Raw genomic sequence first — 25,432 nt, forward strand, 5'->3', positions numbered from 1 at the left:
TTCTACTGAAAACATTTTTACCAGAATACAAGGCTAGCCCCAGTGTTGGGATCTTTCCATAGTATTTCTGTTTTTACCAATGTTTTCTATTATTATTGTTTTGTATTTTTTCCTAATTGAGTTGATTAGATTTCTGCTGTTGACCTTGCAACATTTATATTGGTGCTTTAATTCATCCTTGTGAATTACACGTATTTGCACTTGTCCGCGACATACTACCCCCAACTTGAGGGGAGAAACACTAAGAAAGCCAAAAATAAAATTGGTAAGACAACACACATGGAAAACTTTATCATTATCAAAACATCCTGTGATGAATGTGAAAGGTGGTTCCACCATGTGTGCATGAGAAGGCCAAACATCACAGAGGAATATGTTTGTGCTGCTTGCTAGATGAAAAAAAGAGAAGAAAGTCAGAAAGAGAAAAAAATAAATTCAGACCTAAAGTGTTCTTTGTTGTTTGTATTATTAAGCACTGTTGTAAGAATGTGGGCTTTTGAGTGTAATTTCTTCCACACCCTACAAGGAATTCCAATTAAAAGAGATGTGAGCTGCCATTCTGTTGTACTATGACAAAGGCATGTCACAGATACTTCAATAACAACTCAAAAGTATATCAAATGATGAATACATCATTCTATTTGAAAATAATCCATTTTCATCCATTTTGGAGTGTGTATATATTTAACAATCATTCTGTTAAGGTTTTTTTTAAATATATTTTTGCATTAATCGTTCCATTTTGTTTGTTATTAAGTAGTTACACAGTTTGAAGGTTTTCATGGTAGGTAATAAAATATTCAGAGTAAACATGTTTTAGCCTCCTTTCTTTTGTAAACACAGATGGAATGGTATCTCACAGTGAATTTCCCAGCCATCAGGATGTGTCACTCCTGCTATAATGGACAAAGTAACACAGGAGAATGAAAACTTCAGGAATAATAACTGGAGAGCAAGTCAGCAGAATGAATTTGATAGATGTGGGTATATTGTGCCCATCTAAACACAAGGGGAACTCTCTGATAGTGAATTTCTCTGCCACTAGGAGGTGAATTCCCTGCTTTAAAGGACAAAAACAACAAGTAGCATTTCTGCACTTATTTATTGTGAGGGAGGAAGTGATGTTTGAAGAAAAAAACAAAAGAAATAAAACTGTAAAACATGAGTAATTTATTCTAAATTTTGATATTTTATCTTAAAACTTGAATTCTTACAGCATATCAGCTGAAGGAGAAAAAACTACATATAATTAGGAACAAGGCTATGACATGTTCAGCCAGAATACATTTTATTTGTACGAGTCTGTTCAAAGTGAAAACTACCAAACTATCCATCCATCTTCCATAGTCACTTGATCCATCGGTCAGGTCGCGGGGGGGCTGGAGCCTATCCCAGCGGTCATCGGAAGAGAGGCGGGTACACCCTGGACAGGTCATCAGTCCATCACAGGGCCACACAGGGACAAATGAGACAAACAACCACACACACTCACACTCACTCTTAAGGACAATTTTACTGTCACCAATTAACCTGACAGCATGTTTTTGGACAGTGATAACATGGAGACTCCACACAGAAAGAACCAGCCAGGAGTTAAACCTGGAACCCTCTGCTGTGAGGCGACAGTGCTGACCACCCAGGCTGCTCTCACCCACAGTTCGTATGAAAACGTATGAAAAGTTATGCACAGATTTTCGTGCATAATCCGTGCATATCCATCAACACGAGCGACCAGTGCACCTGGGCAAAGCCTGAAGTCAGGGCTGACGGGCCTTTTATTCAAGATAAGATAAGATAAACACTTTAAAATAGTTTTGACATTATAATACATTGTTGAAAGGAAAAATTTGACTTTTTACTTTTAAAATCTTCCTTCAGGGAATGTATGCAAGCTTTAGTTTGTTAGTTATTAATTTATTTGTCATTCTTATGCATCACATAAAAACGAAATTGTGTTTCACACATCCACCGTTTGCAGATCAGTGCAGTTAATTTCAACAATAAATAAGGAAACATGGATGAATAAATCAAAACAGATAAAAAAGAATGGTCAGGGATAAAAGAGAATAAAAATGCAGGACACAGATACAGGACGCAGGATACAGGTGCAGGACGCAGTACACAGGACAAAGATACAGGACGCAGGATACAGGTGCAGGACGCAGTACACAGGACAAAGATACAGGACGCAGGATACAGGTGCAGGACGCAGTACACAGGACAAAGATACAGGACGCAGGATACAGGTGCAGGACACGGGACGCAGGACTCAGGTGCAGGACGCAGTACACAGGACACAGATACAGGAGGCAGGAAACAGGTGCAGGACACAGATGCAGATCACAGGACACAGATACAGGACGCAGGAGGCAGGAAACAGGTGCAGGACACAGGTGCAGGACGCAGGAGGCGGGAAACAGGTGCAGGACACAGGTGCAGGACACAGATGCAGGACGCAGGAGGCAGGACACAGGTGCAGGACGCAGGAGGCGGGAAACAGGTGCAGGACACAGATGCAGATCAAAGGACACAGATGCAGGACGCAGGAGGCAGGAAACAGGTGCAGGACACAGATGCAGGACGCAGGAGGCAAGAAACAGGTGCAGGACACAGATGCAGATCAAAGGACACAGATGCAGGACGCAGGAGGCAGGAAACAGGTGCAGGACACAGATACAGGACGCAGGAGGCAGGACACAGGTGCAGGACGCAGGAGGCGGGAAACAGGTGCAGGACACAGATGCAGATCAAAGGACACAGATGCAGGATGCAGGAGGCAGGAAACAGGTGCAGGACACAGATGCAGATCAAAGGACACAGATGCAGGACGCAGGAGGCAGGAAACAGGTGCAGGACACAGATGCAGGACGCAGGAGGCAAGAAACAGGTGCAGGACACAGATGCAGATCAAAGGACACAGATGCAGGACGCAGGAGGCAGGAAACAGGTGCAGGACACAGATACAGGACGCAGGAGGCAGGAAACAGGTGCAGGACACAGATGCAGGACACAGATACAGGACGCAGGAGGCAGGAAACAGGTGCAGGACACAGATGCAGATCAAAGGACACAGATGCAGGACGCAGGAGGCAGGAAACAGGTGCAGGACACAGGGGCAGGACACAGATGCAGGACGCAGGAGGCAGGAAACAAGTGCAGGACACAGGTGCAGATCAAAGGACACAGATGCAGGACGCAGGAGGCAGGAAACAGGTGCAGGACACAGATGCAGATCAAAGGACACAGATGCAGGACGCAGGAGGCAGGAAACAGGTGCAGGACACAGATGCAGGACGCAGGAGGCAGGAAAAAGGTGCAGGACACAGATGCAGATCAAAGGACACAGATGCAGGACGCAGGAGGCAGGAAACAGGTGCAGGAGGCAGGAAACGGGTGCAGGACACAGATGCAGATCAAAGGACACAGATGCAGGACGCAGGAGGCAGGAAACAGGTGCAGGACACAGATGCAGGACGCAGGAGGCAAGAAACAGGTGCAGGACACAGATGCAGATCAAAGGACACCGATGCAGGACGCAGGAGGCAGGAAACAGATGCAGGATGCAGGAAACAGGTGCAGGACACAGGGGCAGGACGCAGGAGGCAGGAAACAGGTGCAGGACACAGATGCAGGAAACAGGTGCAAGACACAGGGGCAGGACACAGATACAGGAGGCAGGAAACAGGTGCAGGACAAAGATGCAGATCAAAGGACACAGATGCAGGAGGCAGGAAACAGGTGCAGGACACAGGGGCAGGATACAGATGCAGGAGGCAGGAAACAAGTGCAGGACACAGGTGCAGGAAACAGGTGCAGGACACAGATGCAGGACGCAGGAGGCAGGAAACAGGTGCAGGACACAGGGGCAGGACACAGATGCAGGAAGCAGGAGGCAGGAAACCAGTGCAGGACACAGGTGCAGGACACAGATGCAGGAGGCAGGAAACAGGTGCAGGACACAGGGGCAGGACACAGATGCAGGACGCAGGAGGCAGGAAACCAGTGCAGGACACAGGTGCAGGACACAGATGCAGGAGGCAGGAAACAGGTGCAGGACACAGATGCAGATCAAAGGACACAGATGCAGATCAAAGGACACAGATGCAGGACGCAGGAGGCAAGAAACAGGTGCAGGACACAGATGCAGGACGCAGGAGGCAGGAAACAGGTGCAGGACACAGATGCAGGACGCAGGAGGCAGGAAACAGGTGCAGGACACAGGGGCAGGACACAGATGCAGGAAGCAGGAGGCAGGAAACCAGTGCAGGACACAGGTGCAGGACACAGATGCAGGAGGCAGGAAACAGGTGCAGGACACAGGGGCAGGACACAGATGCAGGACGCAGGAGGCAGGAAACCAGTGCAGGACACAGGTGCAGGACACAGATGCAGGAGGCAGGAGGCAGGAAACAGGTGCAGGACACAGATGCAGGACGCAGGAGGCAGGAAACAGGTGCAGGAAACAGATGCAGATCAAAGGACACAGATGCAGGAGGCAGGAAACAGGTGCAGGACACAGGGGCAGGACACAGATGCAGGACGCAGGAGGCAGGAAACAGGTGCAGGACACAGGGGAAGGACACAGATGCAGGAGGCAGGAAACAGGTGCAGGTCACAGATGCAGGAGGCAGGAGGCAGGAAACAGGTGCAGGACACAGATGCAGATCAAAGGACACAGATGCAGGACGCAGGAGGCAGGACACAGGTGCAGGACACAGATGCAGGACGCAGGAGGCAGGAAACAGGTGCAGGACACAGATGCAGGACGCAGGAGGCAGGAAACAGGTGCAGGACACAGGGGCAGGACACAGATGCAGGAGGCAGGAAACAGGTGCAGGACACAGATGCAGGACGCAGGAAGCAGGAAACAGGTGCAGGACACAGATGCAGGACGCAGGAAGCAGGAAACAGGTGCAGGACACAGATGCAGATCAAAGGACACAGATGCAGGACGCAGGAGGCAGGAAACAGGTGCAGGAGGCAGGAAACCAGTGCAGGACACAGGTGCAGGACACAGATGCAGGAGGCAGGAGGCAGGAAACAGGTGCAGGACACAGGGGCAGGACACAGATGCAGGACGCAGGAGGCAGGAAACCAGTGCAGGACACAGGTGCAGGACACAGATGCAGGAGGCAGGAGGCAGGAAACAGGTGCAGGACACAGATGCAGGACGCAGGAGGCAGGAAACAGGTGCAGGAAACAGATGCAGATCAAAGGACACAGATGCAGGACGCAGGAGGCAGGAAACAGGTGCAGGACACAGATGCAGGACGCAGGAGGCAGGAAACAGGTGCAGGACACAGGGGCAGGACACAGATGCAGGACGCAGGAGGCAGGAAACAGGTGCAGGACACAGGGGCAGGACACAGATGCAGGAGGCAGGAAACAGGTGCAGGACACAGATGCAGGAGGCAGGAGGCAGGAAACAGGTGCAGGACACAGATGCAGATCAAAGGACACAGATGCAGGACGCAGGAGGCAGGACACAGGTGCAGGACACAGGGGCAGGACACAGATGCAGGAGGCAGGAAACAGATGCAGGACACAGATGCAGGACGCAGGAAGCAGGAAACAGGTGCAGGACACAGATGCAGATCAAAGGACACAGATGCAGGACGCAGGAGGCAGGAAACAGGTGCAGGAGGCAGGAAACCAGTGCAGGACACAGGTGCAGGACACAGATGCAGGAGGCAGGAGGCAGGAAACAGGTGCAGGACACAGGGGCAGGACACAGATGCAGGACGCAGGAGGCAGGAAACCAGTGCAGGACACAGGTGCAGGACACAGATGCAGGAGGCAGGAGGCAGGAAACAGGTGCAGGACACAGATGCAGGACGCAGGAGGCAGGAAACAGGTGCAGGAAACAGATGCAGATCAAAGGACACAGATGCAGGACGCAGGAGGCAGGAAACAGGTGCAGGACACAGATGCAGGACGCAGGAGGCAGGAAACAGGTGCAGGACACAGGGGCAGGACACAGATGCAGGACGCAGGAGGCAGGAAACAGGTGCAGGACACAGGGGCAGGACACAGATGCAGGAGGCAGGAAACAGGTGCAGGACACAGATGCAGGAGGCAGGAGGCAGGAAACAGGTGCAGGACACAGATGCAGATCAAAGGACACAGATGCAGGACGCAGGAGGCAGGACACAGGTGCAGGACACAGATGCAGGACGCAGGAGGCAGGAAACAGGTGCAGGACACAGATGCAGGACGCAGGAGGCAGGAAACAGGTGCAGGACACAGGGGCAGGACACAGATGCAGGAGGCAGGAAACAGGTGCAGGACACAGATGCAGGACGCAGGAAGCAGGAAACAGGTGCAGGACACAGATGCAGGACGCAGGAGGCAGGAAACAGGTGCAGGAGGCAGGAAACGGGTGCAGGACACAGATGCAGGACGCAGGAGGCAGGAAACAGGTGCAGGACACAGATGCAGGAGGCAGGAAACAGGTGCAGGAGGCAGGAAACGGGTGCAGGACACAGATGCAGGACGCAGGAGGCAGGAAACAGGTGCAGGACACAGATGCAGGACGCAGGAGGCAGGACACAGGTGCAGGACACAGATGCAGGACGCAGGAGGCAGGAAACAGGTGCAGGACACAGATGCAGGAAGCAGGAAACAGGTGCAGGACACAGATGCAGATCAAAGGACACAGATGCAGGACGCAGGAGGCAGGAAACAGGTGCAGGAGGCAGGAAACGGGTGCAGGACACAGATGCAGGACGCAGGAGGCAGGACACAGATGCAGGACGCAGGAGGCAGGAAACAGGTGCAGGAGGCAGGAAACGGGTGCAGGACACAGATGCAGGACTCAGGAGGCAGGAAACAGGTGCAGGACACAGATGCAGGACGCAGGAGGCAGGAAACAGGTGCAGGACACAGATGCAGGACGCTGGACTGTGAAAGTGTCGTTCCAAATGTTGTGAGCTTCCTGATCCAAGATCAACACAGTCCTGCACGGTTTTATCAACAGTGACTTTTTTTTTAAAATGAAGTTTCATATCATTATGTGCAAAAACTATATGTTCATTTTCAGCTTAAATAAATGCAAACTTAAACGGTCTATGATTCTGTATGCTTTTCTTGTCATATAGTTCCAGAGCATTATTCACAAACACTTACAAATTCTTCATAGCAGAAATTTTTTGTTGATCACCTACAAACATGTATGTACATTTATTCTGAATAAATATATTGCAGATGTACGAACACTTATTTCACATATTTCTATGTTCACATATGTCTACACCAAACTGCATATTTTGGGATATCATTAGGTTTATCATGTGTTCACATGAACTTTTCAAATATATTTTGTAAATATGAATACATATTTATTTACTATAAAATATATAGATCAAGATACATATTTACAATGAATATATATATATATATCTAATTAATAAAAAGGGCTGCACGGTGGTGTGGTGGTTAGCACCGCCACCTCACAGTAAGAGGGTTTCTGGTTCTAAGCCCAACGGGGGCCTTTCTGTGTAGAGTTTGCATGTTCTCCCGTATGCATGGCTTCCTCCCACCACCCAAAAACTTGCACGTAATGTTAATTGGTGACTCTAAATTCACCCTAATGAGTGTGAGCGTACATAGCATGGCTGTGTGGCCCTGTGATGGACTCGTGTCCGGGGTCTATCTCACCACTTGCCCTACGACAGCTGGGATAGGCTCTAGAACCCCTGCGACCCTGAATTCAATTAAGTGGGTTTAGAAAATGAGCGGATAACTCATATTTGTGAATATATTATTAAATGCGTTGTAACATATTTTAAAACGAAGAAATAAATACGATTATAAAATGTAATATATGGCATATATGCCCCAATAATTTAATTTTGGAACTGAGTGATTATGATGTATTTGTACGTTTATCAGATAAATTTATTATATATAGGAACTGCTCATAGGTAAAATTAAATATGTTAAAATAGTAAATATGTGTATATTAGAAAAATCTATGATTTTGTGGATGTGTGGATGTATGGGACGTGAAAGTGTGTGTGGTAATGATTGGGCCTGGATCTGGGACTTCCTGTCGCCTGGCCTGCCTGTGCTTCTCCCGATGGGGGGGCGGCGTTGCCTCTCCCCGCTGCTCGCGACTTCACCCACCTGTGGGCACGTCTTGACTCCCAGGGCACTTGGCCAGGGGCGCTGGGGCAGGCGCTGACCCACTGTGTGGCTGTCTGGGGCACTTGGCCCTCCTGGGTATTGGGTGGGGCCTCTGCCGGGGGGGTTTGGGGGTGCTCGGGCTCCTGGGGCCCGGGTCCAGTGCACGGCCCATGTCTGGGCGGCTGGGGCCTGGCGGGGTCGGTGGGCTGTTGCCCCTGGCTCCCGGAGGGCCTCTGCCCTATGCTTATGGGGGCTCTGTCCGGGGGCTTCCTCTGCAGTCTTCTGGGTGGATGCGTGGTTGTCCCTGCGGTGGGCTTCCTGGGTTCTGTGCTCTGTGGGGGCTGCTGGTGGCCTGGGTCTTGTGGCCCTCTCTGCCTGCTTCTGATTGCTTGGGGGGGGGGGCTGTGGATTGTGGCCCTGTACGCTTATACACTCATAACTAAGCACGGTTACCATGTAGATCCTGTGCCATGGGTGTTGCATGTTCTCACACACACACACACACACACATTCATTAGTCCAGTAGCATGCACGCTAAGCAGTTGATGTATTATCATGTCGTCTCAGGTCATCTATATCCACAGCTGTGTTGTATGTGATTGCCGCTTCTTGTGCTTGTTTTTGTTTGTTTGTGTGTTTGTTTTTTTCTCTGCTTGTCTGCTTTCAGGTGCTCCTGGTGGCGCTAAGGCTGGATTCCCCTCAGAGGCCATGGATTGTTGTCTGTTATGTTTTTTTACAGGTGTAGCAGCTGGTTGTCTGGTTTTTGTTTCTATTTTTGTTCTGTTTCCTCTTCTTTCCTCTTCTTCTTTCCTTGTCCCCCGGTCCAGTTCAGTTCTATTACATGTCATATATTGTAAACAGAAATAAATAAATGGGCATCAAGGGGAGCTTTACATTTATAAAACTTCCCTTGGCAAAGCAAATCTGTTTGGCATCAAAGGTATTCAGACTACAATTCTGCTGCCATAATGCTGAACAGGACAAGGGGGGAAAAAAAAAAAAGAAAAATCTATGATCTTTTTATTTTTTCGAGACAATACTGTGTTGAACTCTGCTAGGAAAGCTGCCTTGTGTTTTGTTAGCTGTTGATGAGTCCATTCTTTTGTTCCTCGTCTTCGTTCTGCTGGACTTTTCTTTCAGCTTGACGGGATACTATCAAATGTACCCAACCTAGAGGTGGATATGAATACATTTATAAAACTGATTAGAATTCAAATTATTTATTCTTTTTTGTTTGTTCCAATGTTTATGTTTGGAACCAGGTGGGAAGATGGGCACAACCATGGTTATAAACCCATAATCATAATGTGAAAAATATAAAAATAATAATAAAAAAATATATACTTTCCAACCTTTTTCTGTGAACATTATGTTAAGATGGTTTTAAGATCAAAATACCACATAATTCATTGTTTTCAAGTCATATTTCTAAGAAAATTGCTAGTGTAGCCTGTGAACAAAATGTACAGGAAACTTTCCATCTCTGACATGCGGCTGGAACATATGACTGGAACACACCCTGGCCCAACCCAATCTCCACTCTAAGGCCTCGTCTCTAAATCCTCACAGCTGCAGAGCTTATGTGTGTTTGTGAGGGAAGTGTCAGCACAGAGTGACCCACACACCATCATGCTAGCATATATTTTGAAACAATACATCCACCAGTTGTTAAAAGAAAAGAAAAAAGAAAGCCAACTTTAGAATGTACTTCACATTTGAACTGCAGGTATTATTTTATTTGGCATCTGTGAATCACTCTGTTAGACACATTTATACATGATACATTTGAGCAAACTACCAGAAGTAAGGGAAACCCATGTAGATAAAAGTGAATCATGAACAAAATCAAGCCTGTATAGATGTTTGGATGAAAATACAAAGAACCTCATATCAACAGTCAGCAGTCACTTGCACATAAATGTTCAAGCATACATATTTCTTGACGTCACCAATTTTGTACTGAACTATGGACAAAGCAGCAAAGTCAAGGACAGAAAGGGCTCCTAACAGCATTGTGATGTCTGACATCGCCCTGATGACCTTGAGCTCTCACACACTTCGCAGGATTGTGCCTCAAAGTCTGTGAGTGTGCACAACCTGCCTGCCTCTGTAAACTACTGTCATTGCTCCGTTTCTATGCCATGGTAATACTTACCAACACATACCATCAGCGCCTCTACTGATTTGTGTTTGTGATGGTGGCAATTCAGAAACATGATCTAATACAGTTTCAGAAATCTGACACTCCTGCAATCTCAGTGATAAAAGGTGTACTGAATTTCATCCGAGGGGCCTGTTTTTGTGACAATTTTTGGTAATTTGGCTTGTAAGTAATGACCATGCTATTCATCAAATAAGGTAGACATCACATTTTTTATTCTTTAATATTCAAATGATAAATACACAGTGGGTGTACTCACTTTTGTTGTATGGGCCTTCTGCAAGTGGCTGGTGCACATGGACAATTAAAGAGAAAAGCATTTGAGACCCGATGATGTAAAAATATTTGGACACAGCTGATTGTGTCAAACTACCAACATGAACACATAACACATCCATGCTGGTCAGAAACTGCTCCAACGCATGAACACACATGAAAACGTAGAGTAAATGAGCTCATTTGTTTTAAATGGGGCCATACAGAAGTTCTAAGAAGGGGATGAGTTATGAGCTAAGATATTTCAATATTATTTAGAGGTTTGTATGCAGTGGCTGCAGAAGACCGTGCCAGAAGCACGGAGGATTCCCGATGAACTTATCTTCATAGCAGTTCAGGTCAGTTCTAATATAGATATGGATTTTTTCACAACATCCCTTTTCTATCAGGCAGTTGTTTATTTTGTCTCTTTCTTCTCTACCATAGAAGGTTCAAGTTGTTTGGTGTCGTTGCATGTATGCTGGCTGGTCAGTACACTGTGCTGTTGATCAGCTGTGACTGACAATTCTGCAGGTCTACTTCCAAAAGACCTACAACAAGACAATAAAACTGAGAGAAAAGTCTGGAAAAAGCACAAACTCATAACATATTTTCATCTCAGCAAAAGTCATGGCCAGCAGTGAGCTATCCGACAAATATGCCACAGCTCTGGACAAACCCAGCTAATCTTCAGCAGGACGTGTTGGGCCGCCACTGTGCATGCAGAAACAGGGAGAAACACAGATGTTGTTCGGTTTGGAAAATGGCACAATACTAACTGAATGTAGTGGTCACTCAAACTAAAAGTTTAGTTTTCTCTTTTCTTCCTAGCAACAGCCAGCATAGCTCACTGTAAGAATTCTTCCTAGATTCTCCAAACTGTGAGCGCTCTGACTGCTCTTAAATACTTCACATAGCCCCACTTTTAAACGTTAGGGTCCCCCCGACAGTTTGTTTGACGTGGTTTCATATCAAATCCAATTGAATTTCAGCTGCCTCTGACCTGCCGTAAAGGTGCACAGTCTGCACATATCAGTGCATGTTGGCGAGGTGCTCGTTTAACAACCCACAGGAAGATATTAGTATTTTTTTTAAAAAGGCATCATGTATATGAAAATATAGAAAACTGCCATATGATGCTGATTTACATTAATAGATTTTTGTTCTCAGGATCCAACTGAGTAAAAAAAAAAACAGAAGCATCTCTTCATCCTCAGTTAAAAACAACAACTCCGTTTCAGCTTCTGTCTCCCTTCTGCTGAAAGGCCCAGCCAAGCCTGCTGGGGAAACCCACTGAAAGTTTCGGATTGTACCGCAGAGCAACAGTGGTAAAAATGTATTGCTGTCACTGATTCTTCATATTATCTCCCTTTTGAGGTACTATGTGGGGAAAGGAAAGACCAGCATGTTTTCAACTCAGTACAAGTACCAAAGCTCATCCCAGCCTTTATCCTATGTAGCTTTGCTTAAGGAGCCAAACTTGCCACTAAGTGGGCAGTATGCAACTGTATGTAACAAAAGTACAGCCTGGACTGCCAGCAATGCTTATCAGGCAGTTGAGGAGCACTATTTTTGCAGTAGACTGCGAATCCTTTGGCATAACCTTTGGCTTTGTGACTTTAAGGACCTTTTATATACCAAAACACAGATATATAACAGGAAAGGGAAAAGCCTTAGAATAATAAAATGGTCTTTTTATTAGCTTCACTTCAGAGTGTATTTAAAAGCTAGAAAAAGAACTTGAGGCACAGACACTGCAAAAAGAATTCCAGCTGAACATCCAGAAATACTTTTAGAATTCTGAAAATGTTTCTATTTAGACTTAGTGACATCTTGGACAAACTGAATGAACAATTAAGAGTCAACAATGAAAATAATTTCAAATGCACATAAATTATTTCCTAGTTTAACACTTGGTGTCTGGCTCTGGCCATGCAAACTACTTTCTAAGAAGATGGAAATGAGCCGGATGTGCCAACAACCCTGCCACAGGGACACACAGAGTTACACAAATTGAGTTTGATGCTGCTCTCTAAATGAAGCAAAGTCAAGAAACTTGTGGCACAATAAAACATAATCATTACTTTCCAGTCTTTTGGAATGTCACAAATTAAACTTTTGATGACACTTGGAACACTTCAACAGTCAGCTATAAACAGGACTGTCTGCTGCTCATGTGCAATCAACTGCTAAATAAACTGTTCAAAGCCTGAGTCCACAGCTCAAAGAGGATGAATATTACCAATTAGTGACTCTGCTCTCCTTCCTATCTGATCCACAGATCAGGTGTTAAGGCTTGGAGATTGCACACAGGTCAGCTTTTCTTATAGCATCTACTTTAACCATGCTGTATGTATTGGTGTTTGGGACTGCAAGTCCATGCAGCATCTGTGTAGGGGTTCTTATCATAGCTCAATATTTAATGCATTCATGCATAAAGTACAGAAAATATATGACAAATATTTTTCTGGCCATTTCAAACCTGAGCCATATTTTTGCTGATCTTGTCTTTCCAAATATTGTCAGCAATAACTCATCATTCAATTCCTAAATGTGAATATGTGACTTTCAAGTGTATGTCAATATCAAACTTAACAAACATGCTTTGGTGCACATTAACTCTTGGGGGTTAGAGTCACATCTCCAGAGCTTGCTTGAATTAACTAAAAATTACAATCTATTCACCACTAAACACACTTTCAAGAACATATTAACAGAAAAGTGTGAAGTGATCAGAGTATAGAGTATAACCCTACACAGTGTGTGATAGCAAAGTTGACTGTGTGACACAAGATGGATTTAATGGAGTCTGAGTAACCATCACACAGTGAGACATGGTAGCATACCCAGTCAGTCACAGTACTGCATCACGCACCAATCAGCCATAACAATATAACCACCCACTTACAACTGAATATTTTCTATGCATGCCACCAAAACAGCTCTGACCAGTCAGGAGGTGAACAAAACATTGCAGGACGCCCTGGAGGGTCTGCTACCGGGACATTTGGGCCCTGTGAGTTGTGGGGTGGGCTCTTTGTGGACTGGACTTGGTTCTCACAGATGTCATAAGATCCTGTAAAATTGGTATCTGGGGTGTTTGGAGGTCAGCTGAACACCTCAGACTCCTTGTGACATTCCTTGGGGCTGCTACAGTAGAGGAGTCCAGAATGGTGCTGCACGAGAGGCAGGCGGCCTGCTGCTGTAGCTCACACTGAGAAAGACACAGTAGGACATACTGTCCTTCTTTGCATCTTCTTGAGATTTTCTACTGAGCTTTTTTTTGGTGAATATACAGATTTCTGAAACATTTTTCTGAGCCGGTTTGGATGCTGTGCTGCTGGAAGGACTTCTGCTGGTAATTCTGATCATTTTTCACATCTGTTGCGATGCATAACCATGACAACAGGAAAGCTGTTAACCTGTTGAAGGACCTAACTGAGCTTTCCAAATCCCATGTAATACCTAGAATAAGATCCAAAATCAAGATTCAATGTTTAAAAGACATTGAGGATGCAGAGCCGGAAGAAAATGGAGACAAGAAGTTTAAACCATTTCTCCCCTTGATCATGGGAAGTGTGAGATCTTTGGCAGATAACAGACAGGCTTTGACCACTGATGAGGACACAACAGGAATGTATATATATAAATAAATCTGTCTCTATATAAATACATTTTATTTACTGTATATATGATATATATATGATAAATTTTTCACAGAGACCTGGCTCCAGGAACAACTCTAACAGCTCTCTGCTCAGCTTTAAGACTATCCGGGCAGACATAGACTGCAGACAGAGCGCTAATAGTAAAGGAGAAGGATCACAGAGCTGGTTAACAACAGGTGGTGGAATCCTGGACCTGGCTGCAGGAACAGCTCTAACAGCTCTCTGCTCAGCTTTAAGACTATCCGGGCAGACAGAGACTGCAGACAGAGTGCTAATAGTAAAGGAGAAGGATCACAGAGCTGGTTAACAACAGATGGTGGAATCCTGGACCTGGCTGCAGGAACAACTCTAACAGCTCTCTGCTCAGCTTTAAGACTATCCGGGCAGACAGAGACTGCAGACAGAGCGCTAACAGTAAAGGAGGAGGATCACAGAGCTGGTTAACAACAGACGGTGGAATCCTGGACCTGGCTGCAGGAACAACTCTAACAGCTCTCTGCTCAGCTTTAAGACTATCCGGGCAGACAGAGACTGCAGACAGAGCGCTAATAGTAAAGGAGAAGGATCACAGAGCTGGTTAACAACAGGTGGTGGAATCCTGGACCTGGCTGCAGGAACAGCTCTAACAGCTCTCTGCTCAGCTTTAAGACTATCCGGGCAGACAGAGACTGCAGACAGAGTGCTAATAGTAAAGGAGAAGGATCACAGAGCTGGTTAACAACAGATGGTGGAATCCTGGACCTGGCTGCAGGAACAACTCTAACAGCTCTCTGCTCAGCTTTAAGACTATCCGGGCAGACAGAGACTGCAGACAGAGCGCTAACAGTAAAGGAGGAGGATCACAGAGCTGGTTAACAACAGATGGTGGAATCCTGGACCTGGCTGCAGGAACAACTCTAACAGCTCTCTGCTCAGCTTTAAGACTATCCGGGCAGACAGAGACTGCAGACAGAGCGCTAATAGTAAAGGAGAAGGATCACAGAGCTGGTTAACAACAGATGGTGGAATCCTGGACCTGGCTGCAGGAACAACTCTAACAGCTCTCTGCTCAGCTTTAAGACTATCCGGGCAGACAGAGACTGCAGACAGAGCACTAACAGTAAAGGAGGAGGATTACAGAGCTGGTTAACAACAGATGGTGGAATCCTGGACCTGGCTGCAGGAACAACTCTAACAGCTCTCTGCTCAGCTTTAAGACTATCCGGGCAGACAGAGACTGCAGACAGAGCGCTAACAGTAAAGGAGGAGGATCACAGAGCTGGTTAACAACAGATGGTGGAATCCTGGACATGTCACTGAGAAGGAGCGTCTCTGCAGCCCAGATGTTGAACTGCTGGCTGTGAGTTTCTGTCCATGTTGTCTGCTGAGAGAGTTCACCTGAGTAACTTGCTGACGCTGCGTGTGACATCATCATGAGTCACTCATCATCATTGCCAAGCTACAAAAAAAACCACCCCAACCCACTGATCGTGACCTCTGGAGATTGTTACCACACCTTCCTCTCTGCTACACTTCAACTTCGTACATGTTTGTCAGCTGATTTATATTCTATTTTGTTACCCATCTATAACGATAGCATATCATTAATAATAATTAATACTGGGATCCAGGGATTAATAAAGCATTATTGTAATGATCTAAAATAAATTGTCAAAGGGGAGTCTGATCGGTCTGCAAAGATGTTTAGGTAGGTAGGAAGTGTCAATATCATATGTAAATGCCATGATGCAGGTTCTCCCAGCAGAACATTGCATCATAACAAGAGACCGGGTTACTTTACCTGTCCGAGGTTTTAATGTTGTGATCAATGTCTAGAAATGTGATACTTTCAAAAATACTTTCAAATTTGAGAGTATGGTTTAGAAAATGCTTAGCATCATGCTTAAAATTGCAATCATTGATGATAAAGATTATATTGAATTAACTTCGTTAATCTATTAGTTGACAGTTTTGTCAACTACTATGTTAAATATACAATCAAAAACATGAACCGCTTCCATTTCCCTGTTTTTGGTTTTTCCTGCTCACAGATTATTTCTTAGTAACTATTTTTATAATCCCTGTATGGGATACTTTATGGATGCTCTAGAGATCTCAATTATTTCTTCTGTTCTTTCTATTTAGAGTTCCATGTCAAGAGGGAACCTAACTACAGATGAGGACCCATCCATCCATCTTCTATATCCGCTTAATCCATCAGTTGGGTTGCGGGGGGGCTGGAGCCTATCCCAGCGGTCATCGGATGAGAGGTGGGGTCACCCTGGACAGGTCACCAGTCCATCACAGGGCCACACAGAGACAAACAACCACACACACCCTCACACTCAGAGGCACCAGTTAACCTAACATGCATGTTTTTGGACAGTGGGAGGAAGCTGGAGAACCCAGAGAGAACCCACGCATACACGGGGAGAACATGCAGACTCCACACAGAAAGAACCAGCTGGGAGTTGAACCTGGAACCCTCTGCTGTGAGGCCACGATGCTGACCAACACACCGCCGTGCAGCCCCAGATAAGGACCGTGTACTACAAAAAAGAAATGCATAATAAATAAACCTTGTGGTTTTTTTTATTTCTCAACATATTGTTTTAACTCCCACACTGATAGCATTTACTGATACTACATCTGATCTCATACTACAAAACTACACTGCACTTAAACAGTAATGTTAATTCACACTGTTTTTGTATGGTTGAACTGTGTGCTTCACACCTTGTACTGATTAGCTAGTTTGTACTGTAAATGTGGAAATTAGTAGCTTAGAGACAGGCTGGTTTAATTTGCCGTCTGTAATTCCACAGGATTCCACAACAGGACAACGAAGAGGACCTGGACCATATATGTAAAAAAAAAAAAAAGTTGATTAGTAGGATGTAAAGCATGAAAATAGTGACCAAGGAGTAGGTAACAACAAACTTACCAAACAAAACCACAATTTGGAATAAAAACTGCCTTTCCAGGGAACATTGTAATTCCCAAATTTACAACAACCAGACAAGTGTTGAAAATGAAGTGCCAAAGAATCAATTAACTGATAATTAACATAAAAAATTACACAAATGAACTTCCCCAAACAATATGAATTGACTTCTTGGTCTTAACTCAATGTTAATGTTAACAATAAGATTGGGTATAAAAAGAGACAGCTGTGGTACCACAGTTGGTATTTACGGCCCTAAATGCAGGACATTGAACATCCGGTCACACGTGACCCTTTCACTGCCTTTACCTGCATATTGCATCATGCATACATGTGGTGTTTGGAGAACATACACAACCAATACCACAAACGGGATACACTACAGAACCATCATAAGTATGTAAATATGTAATTAAAAGCAAGAATATTTTTGGCTAGGGGTTTTCATATTAAGCAATGCCTATCAGAACTTTATGTTAACATTGAAATACATGACAACGAGGGCAGCATGGTTGAGGTGGCAGTCTACACTGTCCCCTGACACCAAAGGAGTTCCTGTTTAGAATCTGCAACCACCCAAAAACATGTATGTTAGATTTGCTGGTGATGCTCAACAGACGACAGGAGTGAATGTGCTAATTTGTATCAGTTTGTCCTGTGATGGACTGGTGACCTGTCCAGGTTGTACCTGCCTCTCGCCTAATGGGGGCTGGGACAGGCTCCACCCCTCCTGCCACCTTAACAGGATAAAGTGGGTATGGATCATTCATTTTATCAATACACATACCCCTGGACTGATTTTGATTTTCTGTTAACAGGGTGATCTGATGAAAGTTTTCCTGGATATCACAAATTGAGTCAATGTGAAATTTCCAGATCAAAGTAAAAAAGGTTGTCGGTGGACCTCAATTTAAACATCACATCTGCCAACCTAAATTCTGGATGCTCTGCTCAGATCAGATCAGAGTATAAAAAAAGATGAAGGGTGTTTTTTACACACTACTATACAAAAGCAAAGTATTTCTAACCTGAAGGCTGTGGTGAACCACAATTTCTGACAAGCACAGTTTTCAGAGAAATCTTTTGTTTCTAACTTTAGTCTGGACCATAAAAATGAGCCAAACAGCTGGACTTGGTGCAATCACTTCATCTTATCCATTATTTCATACACTTAGAACACTGGCTATTGTAGCAGAAGACAGTATGTGCCACAAATACTGTAGAGTGATTTAACGTGGGACTGATTGATGATTGTATCCTTCCCCTCGTATCAATGAAGAACAGATGTAAACATTTTATATTTGTCCAGTTTAAGAAGGGGCTTAATGTATCAAGCCAAGAACTTCCAAGTAAAAAAATGGCCCGAGTTCTTTTTCAACATCTCAGAAAGAAAAGAAAGTGTCTAAACACAGAATTTATGGTCAATTTCAAAACCTAGACACAGAGCAGAATCATAGTAGTGAACATCTGGACAGAAATTCTCTCAACATGTTTCTATCCATCTTTCAAGTGCTCAAAGCTTTAGGAAATTAAAGTTTTCACAGCATAGCCACTCAAGAACTGCGATAGTGTCCGTTGTAGGGAGCAGACACGCACGTTCTCTCATCCTGGCTCCTCTCACTGCCTATCAAGACTGAGAAAGAAACCACAGTCCAGACACACAGCATCCAACAAAAATCTCCATGCTTCAGTGCATGGAACGGAACAATGGGTCCGCACTAAAACACATTTAAATAAATCATAACCTTTTTTTTTATAAAGAATGCACCGGCTCTGACACAAAAACACACACTGGCAAGAGACCATGAACTGGCACTAAAGCATGTTTGTGTGGACACGCTTAAAAAGGCCAACTCTGTTCCTTAAACAAAATCATGTAGGATGACGCAGTCACTCTGGTACTGAGGAGCAGCTCTACTTTTTTCACACAGTGCACCTCAGAAAAAAAAACAACATTAAAATATACACATCTCCAGCTGATGATATCATCCATTTCTTAAAGGAACAAAATAAGGTAAACTTGATCAATTAAGGCATGCAAAAAATAATAGCAAAACTTTAAATTTGGATGCTTTTCTGAGGCAAACATATTGTCAGAAGATCTTCCTACTAGGGAAGACACTAGTCACTCTTATTAAGTTCTTAAATCAAATGTAGCTGCCAAAGTAAAATTCAAACCCACGGGAGGATCACCGATCACTGAAAGGCCTATATTTACATATCTGTGATCTGTGTTTGAGCGTTAAAAAGCTGATATTTACATACATGTTAATGTGGATTCAGCAACAGTGCAGCAAAATAAACAGCAAACAATGAACAGGAGTGCTTTTACACACTCTGTCCTGAACCAGAAAAAAATAAATACAATGTCACCTTTTAAAGGAATACTGTGACCATGACCGTGATATGTAGAAACAATTTAGAATAGAAATGAAGAAGTCGTTTGTTGGCTTTTAAGGTGACGGTGATAGATCAGAAGTGAAGCAGTGCAGATCTGAGCAGAGCTGTGCTTCTGCCACATTAAGGCTTTGCAGTAAACATCAGTGTTGAGATGCTGCTGCTACCCCAACTGAAACCAAGACTCATGTCCACTTGTAGTAGTTACGCTAGAATGAGCGAAAAGACATGCAGCAACACATCAGGCACGCACGCACGCACAGACAGATTTACTGACACACAATCAACAGTTCACTTTTAAGGACTTATTGCCCCCCCATATGGATTTTTTTTTGCCACAGTAAGATTTCTTGGCAGCATTACATTGTGCACTTCCCTACCAATGTGCGTCTCCCTCCTCTCCTCCACAGCTTTGCCAGGAGGCGAGGCTGGAGGCTGGAGGCGAGGTGGGTGAGCTTGGAGAGTCCAGGAAGGTTAGCCGTTCAGTAGTCTGTGATAGGAGCGAGCTCAGGATACAGGTCGACCGAGATGTTCTTGTAGAGGCTGCTGAGGGAGATGTGAGGACTGTAACGGAGGTTGTTGAGGCCATCCAAGTGTTGCCGCTCTTTGGAGTACCTCAGCAGTTTGTACCTATAAATAAAATTCTTATGTCACTATTTATGCAGTCCCCCAGCCATGCCCCTACTCTGCAACAATACCGCCATCGTTGCATTTGTTTGTGTCAGATTGCAATGGATGGACAAAGTAAAGAAATTATGAATACAATAACATTCTTTTTTAAGTAACACATTGAAAGTGGACACGTTCTTTAAACACATCTTCTCTGTGTAGTTATCTAACAAGTAATCTGACAAGGGTATGAATCATGAAACTAGGTGTTTCGGACTCACTTTGATGGCACATTGACATTCATTGTTCTCATCCCATTCGAAACTGCCCAAATTGCACTTCACATCTTTGGTTTCCAGCCTGAAAACATTTCATGACAAGCGCATTTTTCTCTACAATAATAGACCATTAATCAACAACTGGATAACAAAACATTTTTGCCATGATGGGAACACCATGGCAGATGATGCGATGAGATCCAAAAAATGCTATATGAGGCAATATGAAAGCAGGAACACCACTGGCTTTTACTTGCTGAAGAGAAAAATCAGTATGCAAGATGGACGCCAGCTTAGAACCACTTTATTCTTGCACGGAGGCACCCATCTTTGTTGCTCTCAGATCACTCAGAATAAGGAATTTGGGTTATTTCAACAGAGATGGACAGATGAGCAGTCCTCCAAAAACTTCTGAAATGGGGCCAACAGTAACAGTAATGGATACAGTAATAGATACAATGGATGAAACAACAGAGAGAATTAGGCATCATCTTCGACAAAGAAGCCAGAGAACTAGCAGACTTTGTTGCCAACAACATTAACATTTCATTTAGTTAATATAGTCCAGGTGAAAATGAGCACAATTCAAACCAGGAAGCAGAAAACAGATTGAAAATATATTAAATCCAATCTCCTCTTCACTAGGGACCTGATGTCTTTGATTAACTAAAATGAATGGGGTACCACAGAGTTCTGTCCTCAGCCCCCTCATCTATTCTCTGTTCGCTATTGACTGCAAAGCTGCGACAGTAATGCTAATATCAGGTTTACAGACAATAGAACAGCGTTGGGCAGAACATCTAACAGTGTGTCTGTCTACAGGGAGGAAGTTAATGACTTGGCAGATAGAACTAACTGGAACTGAACACCAAGAAAATCACAGACCTCATTGAACGTACAGCAGCTTTAGAAGTATCTTTAGGACCTGATTTGCATTTAGACGGCTTCTGCCCAGTTGATCTCTCTGAGCTAACAACAGCAATAGTCTCTTCTAAACCATCAACTTGTATGTTAGACCCAATCCCAACCAGACTGTTCAAGGAGGTTTTCCCCTTAATTGACACTTCCATATTGGATTTGATCAATCGGTCTTTGTTGATAGGATATGTACCTCAGACTTTTAAGGTTGCTGTAATTAAACCTTTACTTAAAAAACCTACTCTTGATTCAGAAGTGTTGGCTAATTATCGACCTATATCCAATCTCCCTTTTTTGTCTAAAGTTCTTGAAAAAATAGTTGCAGTTCAACTTTGTGATCATTTACATAGAAATAATCTGTTTGAAGAGTTTCAGTCAGGATTCAGAGTGCATCATAGCACAGAAACAGCACTGGTGAAAGTTACCAATGATCTCCTCTTAGCCTCTGATAGCGGACTTGTTTCTGTGCTTGTCCTGTTGGATCTCAGTGCTGCATTTGATACGATTGATCACAGCATTCTGTTACAGAGACTTGAACATGTTATTGGGATTTAAAGGAACTGCATTAGGCTGGTTTAAGTCATATTTATCTGATAGATTCCAGTTTGTTCTTGTAAATGAGGAATCTTCCTCACACATCGGAGTAAGTCATGGAGTTCCTCAGGGTTCTGTGCTTGGTCCGATTCTTTTCACTTTATACATGCTTCCATTAGGTAACATTATCAGACAGCATGGCATAAATTTCCAGTGTTATGCTGATGATACTCAGCTATACTTATCTATGAAACCAGATGAAACCAACAGGTTGGTCAGACTACAAGCCTGTCTTAAAGACATAAAGACCTGGATGACTCAGAACTGTCTGCTTCTAAATTCAGACAAAACTGAAGTTGTTCTCTTTGGACCTGAGCGCTTCAGGGAGAAATAGTCTAGTTATATAGTGTTGGAAAAATTATATAGTTATACTATGACAGAAGAGTCCCTCCATCTTTTCCTCTTCTATGATTCGAGCAAAAGTGTTTTGACTCTGGTACTAGTCTTTCCCATAATATTAACTGGTGAGAAGCACCTTTTATGTTCCTTCCCATAACAAGGAATGGGGAGAGAAGCACCTTTTCCCATAACATTGAATGTTCCTTCCCATAATAATGAATGGTGAGAAAAGCGCCTTTTCTCATAACATTGTGTGATCAGCAAGCATAAACAACATAAATAGCTGGAGCACCATTTTGTCGGGAGACAACTCTGAGCGATCTTCCCGACAGGTTGTGTGGATTTGTGCGGACTTGTCTCTTTCTTGCAAGAAATAAATGTTTTGTGTTAATCGTATCCAGCGACTCTGAGCCTAATTTTGAGAGAATTTTTCTAACATATAGTTACTCTAGATGGTATTTCCTTGGCTTCCAGTTCTACAGTGAGGAACCTTGGAGTTATTTTTGACCAGAATTTATCATTTGACGCACATATAAAACTGGTTTCTAGGACTGTCTTCTTTCACCTTCGTAATATTGTTAAAATCAGGAACATCCTGTCTCAGAGTGATGCAGAGAAACTAGTTCATGCATTTGTTACTTCAAGATTGGACCACTGTAATTCCTTATTATTGGGCTGTCCCACATATTCTCTGAAAAGCCTCCAGCTGATCCAAAATGCTGCAGCCAGAGTTCTGATGAGAACTAACAAATGATATTATGTACATGTGACATTATTGTGATTATTAACTTTTTTTCCCCCTCTTTTCTGTCTTCTCAAACCCCAGCTGGTCGAGGCGGATGGCCACCCTTCCTGAGTCTGGTTTTGTCAGAGGTTTCTTCCTGTTACAAGGGAGTCGTTGGACTGAAGACAAGTTTCGGTGCAATCTGTTGGTTTCCTTAGCTAGGAGATTGTTTTTGAATTGGCTCTATATGAATGAATTGAATTATTTTGAATTAATTAATTGGATTTCATTGGATTATAATTACAATGAATTGAATTCCAATTGGCTTGAATTGGACTATATTACTTAAGTGCCTTGAGATGACAATTGTTGTAATTTGGCGCTATATAAATAAAACTGAATTGAATTTAATTGAATTATACGATGGTGTGGTGGTTAATCATGTTGTCATACAGTATAAAGGTTATATACAGTATAAAGGAGGATCTTCCTTGGTCCACGGATGCATCATTTCTTATCTAGAAAGAGCAACAAAACTGTTCTTTTTGAGGAAACTAAAAAACGTTCAGCAGGGATTCTGGTGAACTTTTATTCGTGGTCTATTGATACTGGCCCACTGTATTTAAGTGTGGTTTGAGTACTGCTCTTTAGGGGCACCGGTTAGCTCAATGGATTGAGCAGACATCCCATATACAGAGGCTTAAGCTTGTTTTATAGTTGACGCATCACTTACAGCGCGTGAAGTCAAAATGTATGATGCTATGAAAAAGTGGTGCGTAGTTGTGCACCAGTCAAAATTTGTAACTTGGCGCGTGCAGAGAACGACAAACCGGACGGACCAATTGGAAAACGGGCTCAGCGAGGAAGTGTGTCTGTACAGGCACCTGTACGACACTGCACTGAAACAGCATAAGCAAGTAAAACAGCAAACTGATGTGTAATTATTATTACTGCATCCTGAAAGAGTGTCCATTGAAGCACACTATTTCATAACAAGCAACCAAAGAAAAGGCAACACACTTAAAAGTCCCATAACAATATTCTAAGTTCCACTATTACGGTGATAACACACCTATTGAAATTTCAGCTTCTGTTGGCTCATCAGCTGTTATGTAAGCAGAGGTGAGAATGCTGATCATTCATGACAGTGCTACTCCTCCTGCTCTTGAAGGGAGCATTGTTTTCTTCTCCACTTACGTCGTTGTAGTTAGCGGTAACATTCACGTAGCAGCTACTGGTGCATCGACTATATATAATAGGCATGTCACTGTGACATCATTAACACCGCTCGCTCGAGCCATCGCAGCAACTATGCTGGGCCCTTTAAGCTCCAACTGTTCCCAGTTTGAGTCACTTTGCTGCATGTCCTTCCTCTCTCTCGCTCTCTGCATACCATTTCCTGTCAAGCAAATTTCCAATAAAGGCCACTAGAGCTGAAAAAATCTTTTAAAAAAAAAAAAAGTAAACTGCTTTGTTGCTCATACTTTGTTTTTGTGAGCCTTCAATGTGTAGTGTAAACTGCCCAGCACATTACTGGCACCCAGCTGTCCCACAATGACGACATCCATCACAAACAATGTTTCATGGGGGTGCACTTAGCATAACATTGACATTAGCATGACATTTGACATCCTAAGAATAAACTATTCAAATAACTACCCTTAGGGAGGTGATGTCAAAACCTTTGCAGTTGCACCAGACTGAGAAGCAGTTTTCTACAAAACGCAAAAAAGTTTCCCATCCAGCCACTTTATCCATATGAACATTCAATTCAATTCAATTTTATTTATATAGCGCCAGATTACAACAATTGTCATCTCAAGGCACTTAAGTAATATAGTCCAATTCAAGCCAATTGGAATTCAATTCATTGTAATTCATAATCCAATTAATTCATATAGAGCCAATTCAAAAAATAATATCCTAGCTAAGGAAACCAACAGATTGTACCAAAACTTGTCTTCAGTCCAATCTCCCGTCCTGAGCCTGAGGGACTGTGGAAAGGAACGACTCCCTTTAACAGGAAGAAACCTCTGGCAGAACCAGAACCAGGAAGAAACCTCTGGCAGAACCAGAACCAGGAAGAAACCTCTGGCAGAACCAGACTCAGGAAGAAACCTCTGGCAGAACCAGAACCAGGAAGAAACCTCTGGCAGAACCAGAACCAGGAAGGGTGGCCATCTGCCTCGACCAGCGGGGGTTTGAGAAGACAGAAAAGAGGGAAAAGAGGGGGGAAAAACACCATAACACCATTCAAAGGATACCTGTTGGAACAGGGAAACACAAGTTAATAACCACAATAATGTCACATGTACATAATATCATTTTAGAAATTAAACAGGGGGAAAAAGAGAGCAAAGTGAGGAAAGGTGTGACAGATGAGGTCCCCCAGCAGTCTAAGCGTATAGCAGCTTAACTATTGGATGTTTCAGGATTACCTGA

The 25,432-nt window shown here is 43.9% G+C and overlaps 2 protein-coding genes across 3 annotated transcripts in view; one reads left to right on the forward strand and one right to left on the reverse strand.

Annotated features, from left to right (window-relative positions):
- Positions 1 to 25,432, forward strand: part of cpt2 (carnitine palmitoyltransferase 2) — a 397,454-nt gene that overhangs the window by 253,825 nt on the left and 118,197 nt on the right. The window lies entirely within an intron of this gene.
- Positions 14,850 to 25,432, reverse strand: part of b4galt6 (UDP-Gal:betaGlcNAc beta 1,4- galactosyltransferase, polypeptide 6) — a 68,868-nt gene continuing 58,285 nt past the window's right edge. The window contains exon 8 of one of the 2 annotated variants that reach the window (XM_072390263.1): positions 14,850 to 20,158. In XM_072390263.1, the coding sequence (XP_072246364.1) occupies positions 20,011 to 20,158 (148 nt within the window). In that variant the 3' untranslated portion in view covers positions 14,850 to 20,010. The remainder of the gene's footprint in view (positions 20,159 to 25,432) is intronic. The other variant, XM_072390261.1, reaches the window with a different exon arrangement.

The sequence above is a fragment of the Leuresthes tenuis genome, unplaced genomic scaffold (assembly GCF_036924035.1).
Source record: "Leuresthes tenuis unplaced genomic scaffold, fLeuTen1.0.hap1 SCAF_7, whole genome shotgun sequence".
Classification (NCBI taxonomy): domain Eukaryota; kingdom Metazoa; phylum Chordata; class Actinopteri; order Atheriniformes; family Atherinopsidae; genus Leuresthes; species Leuresthes tenuis.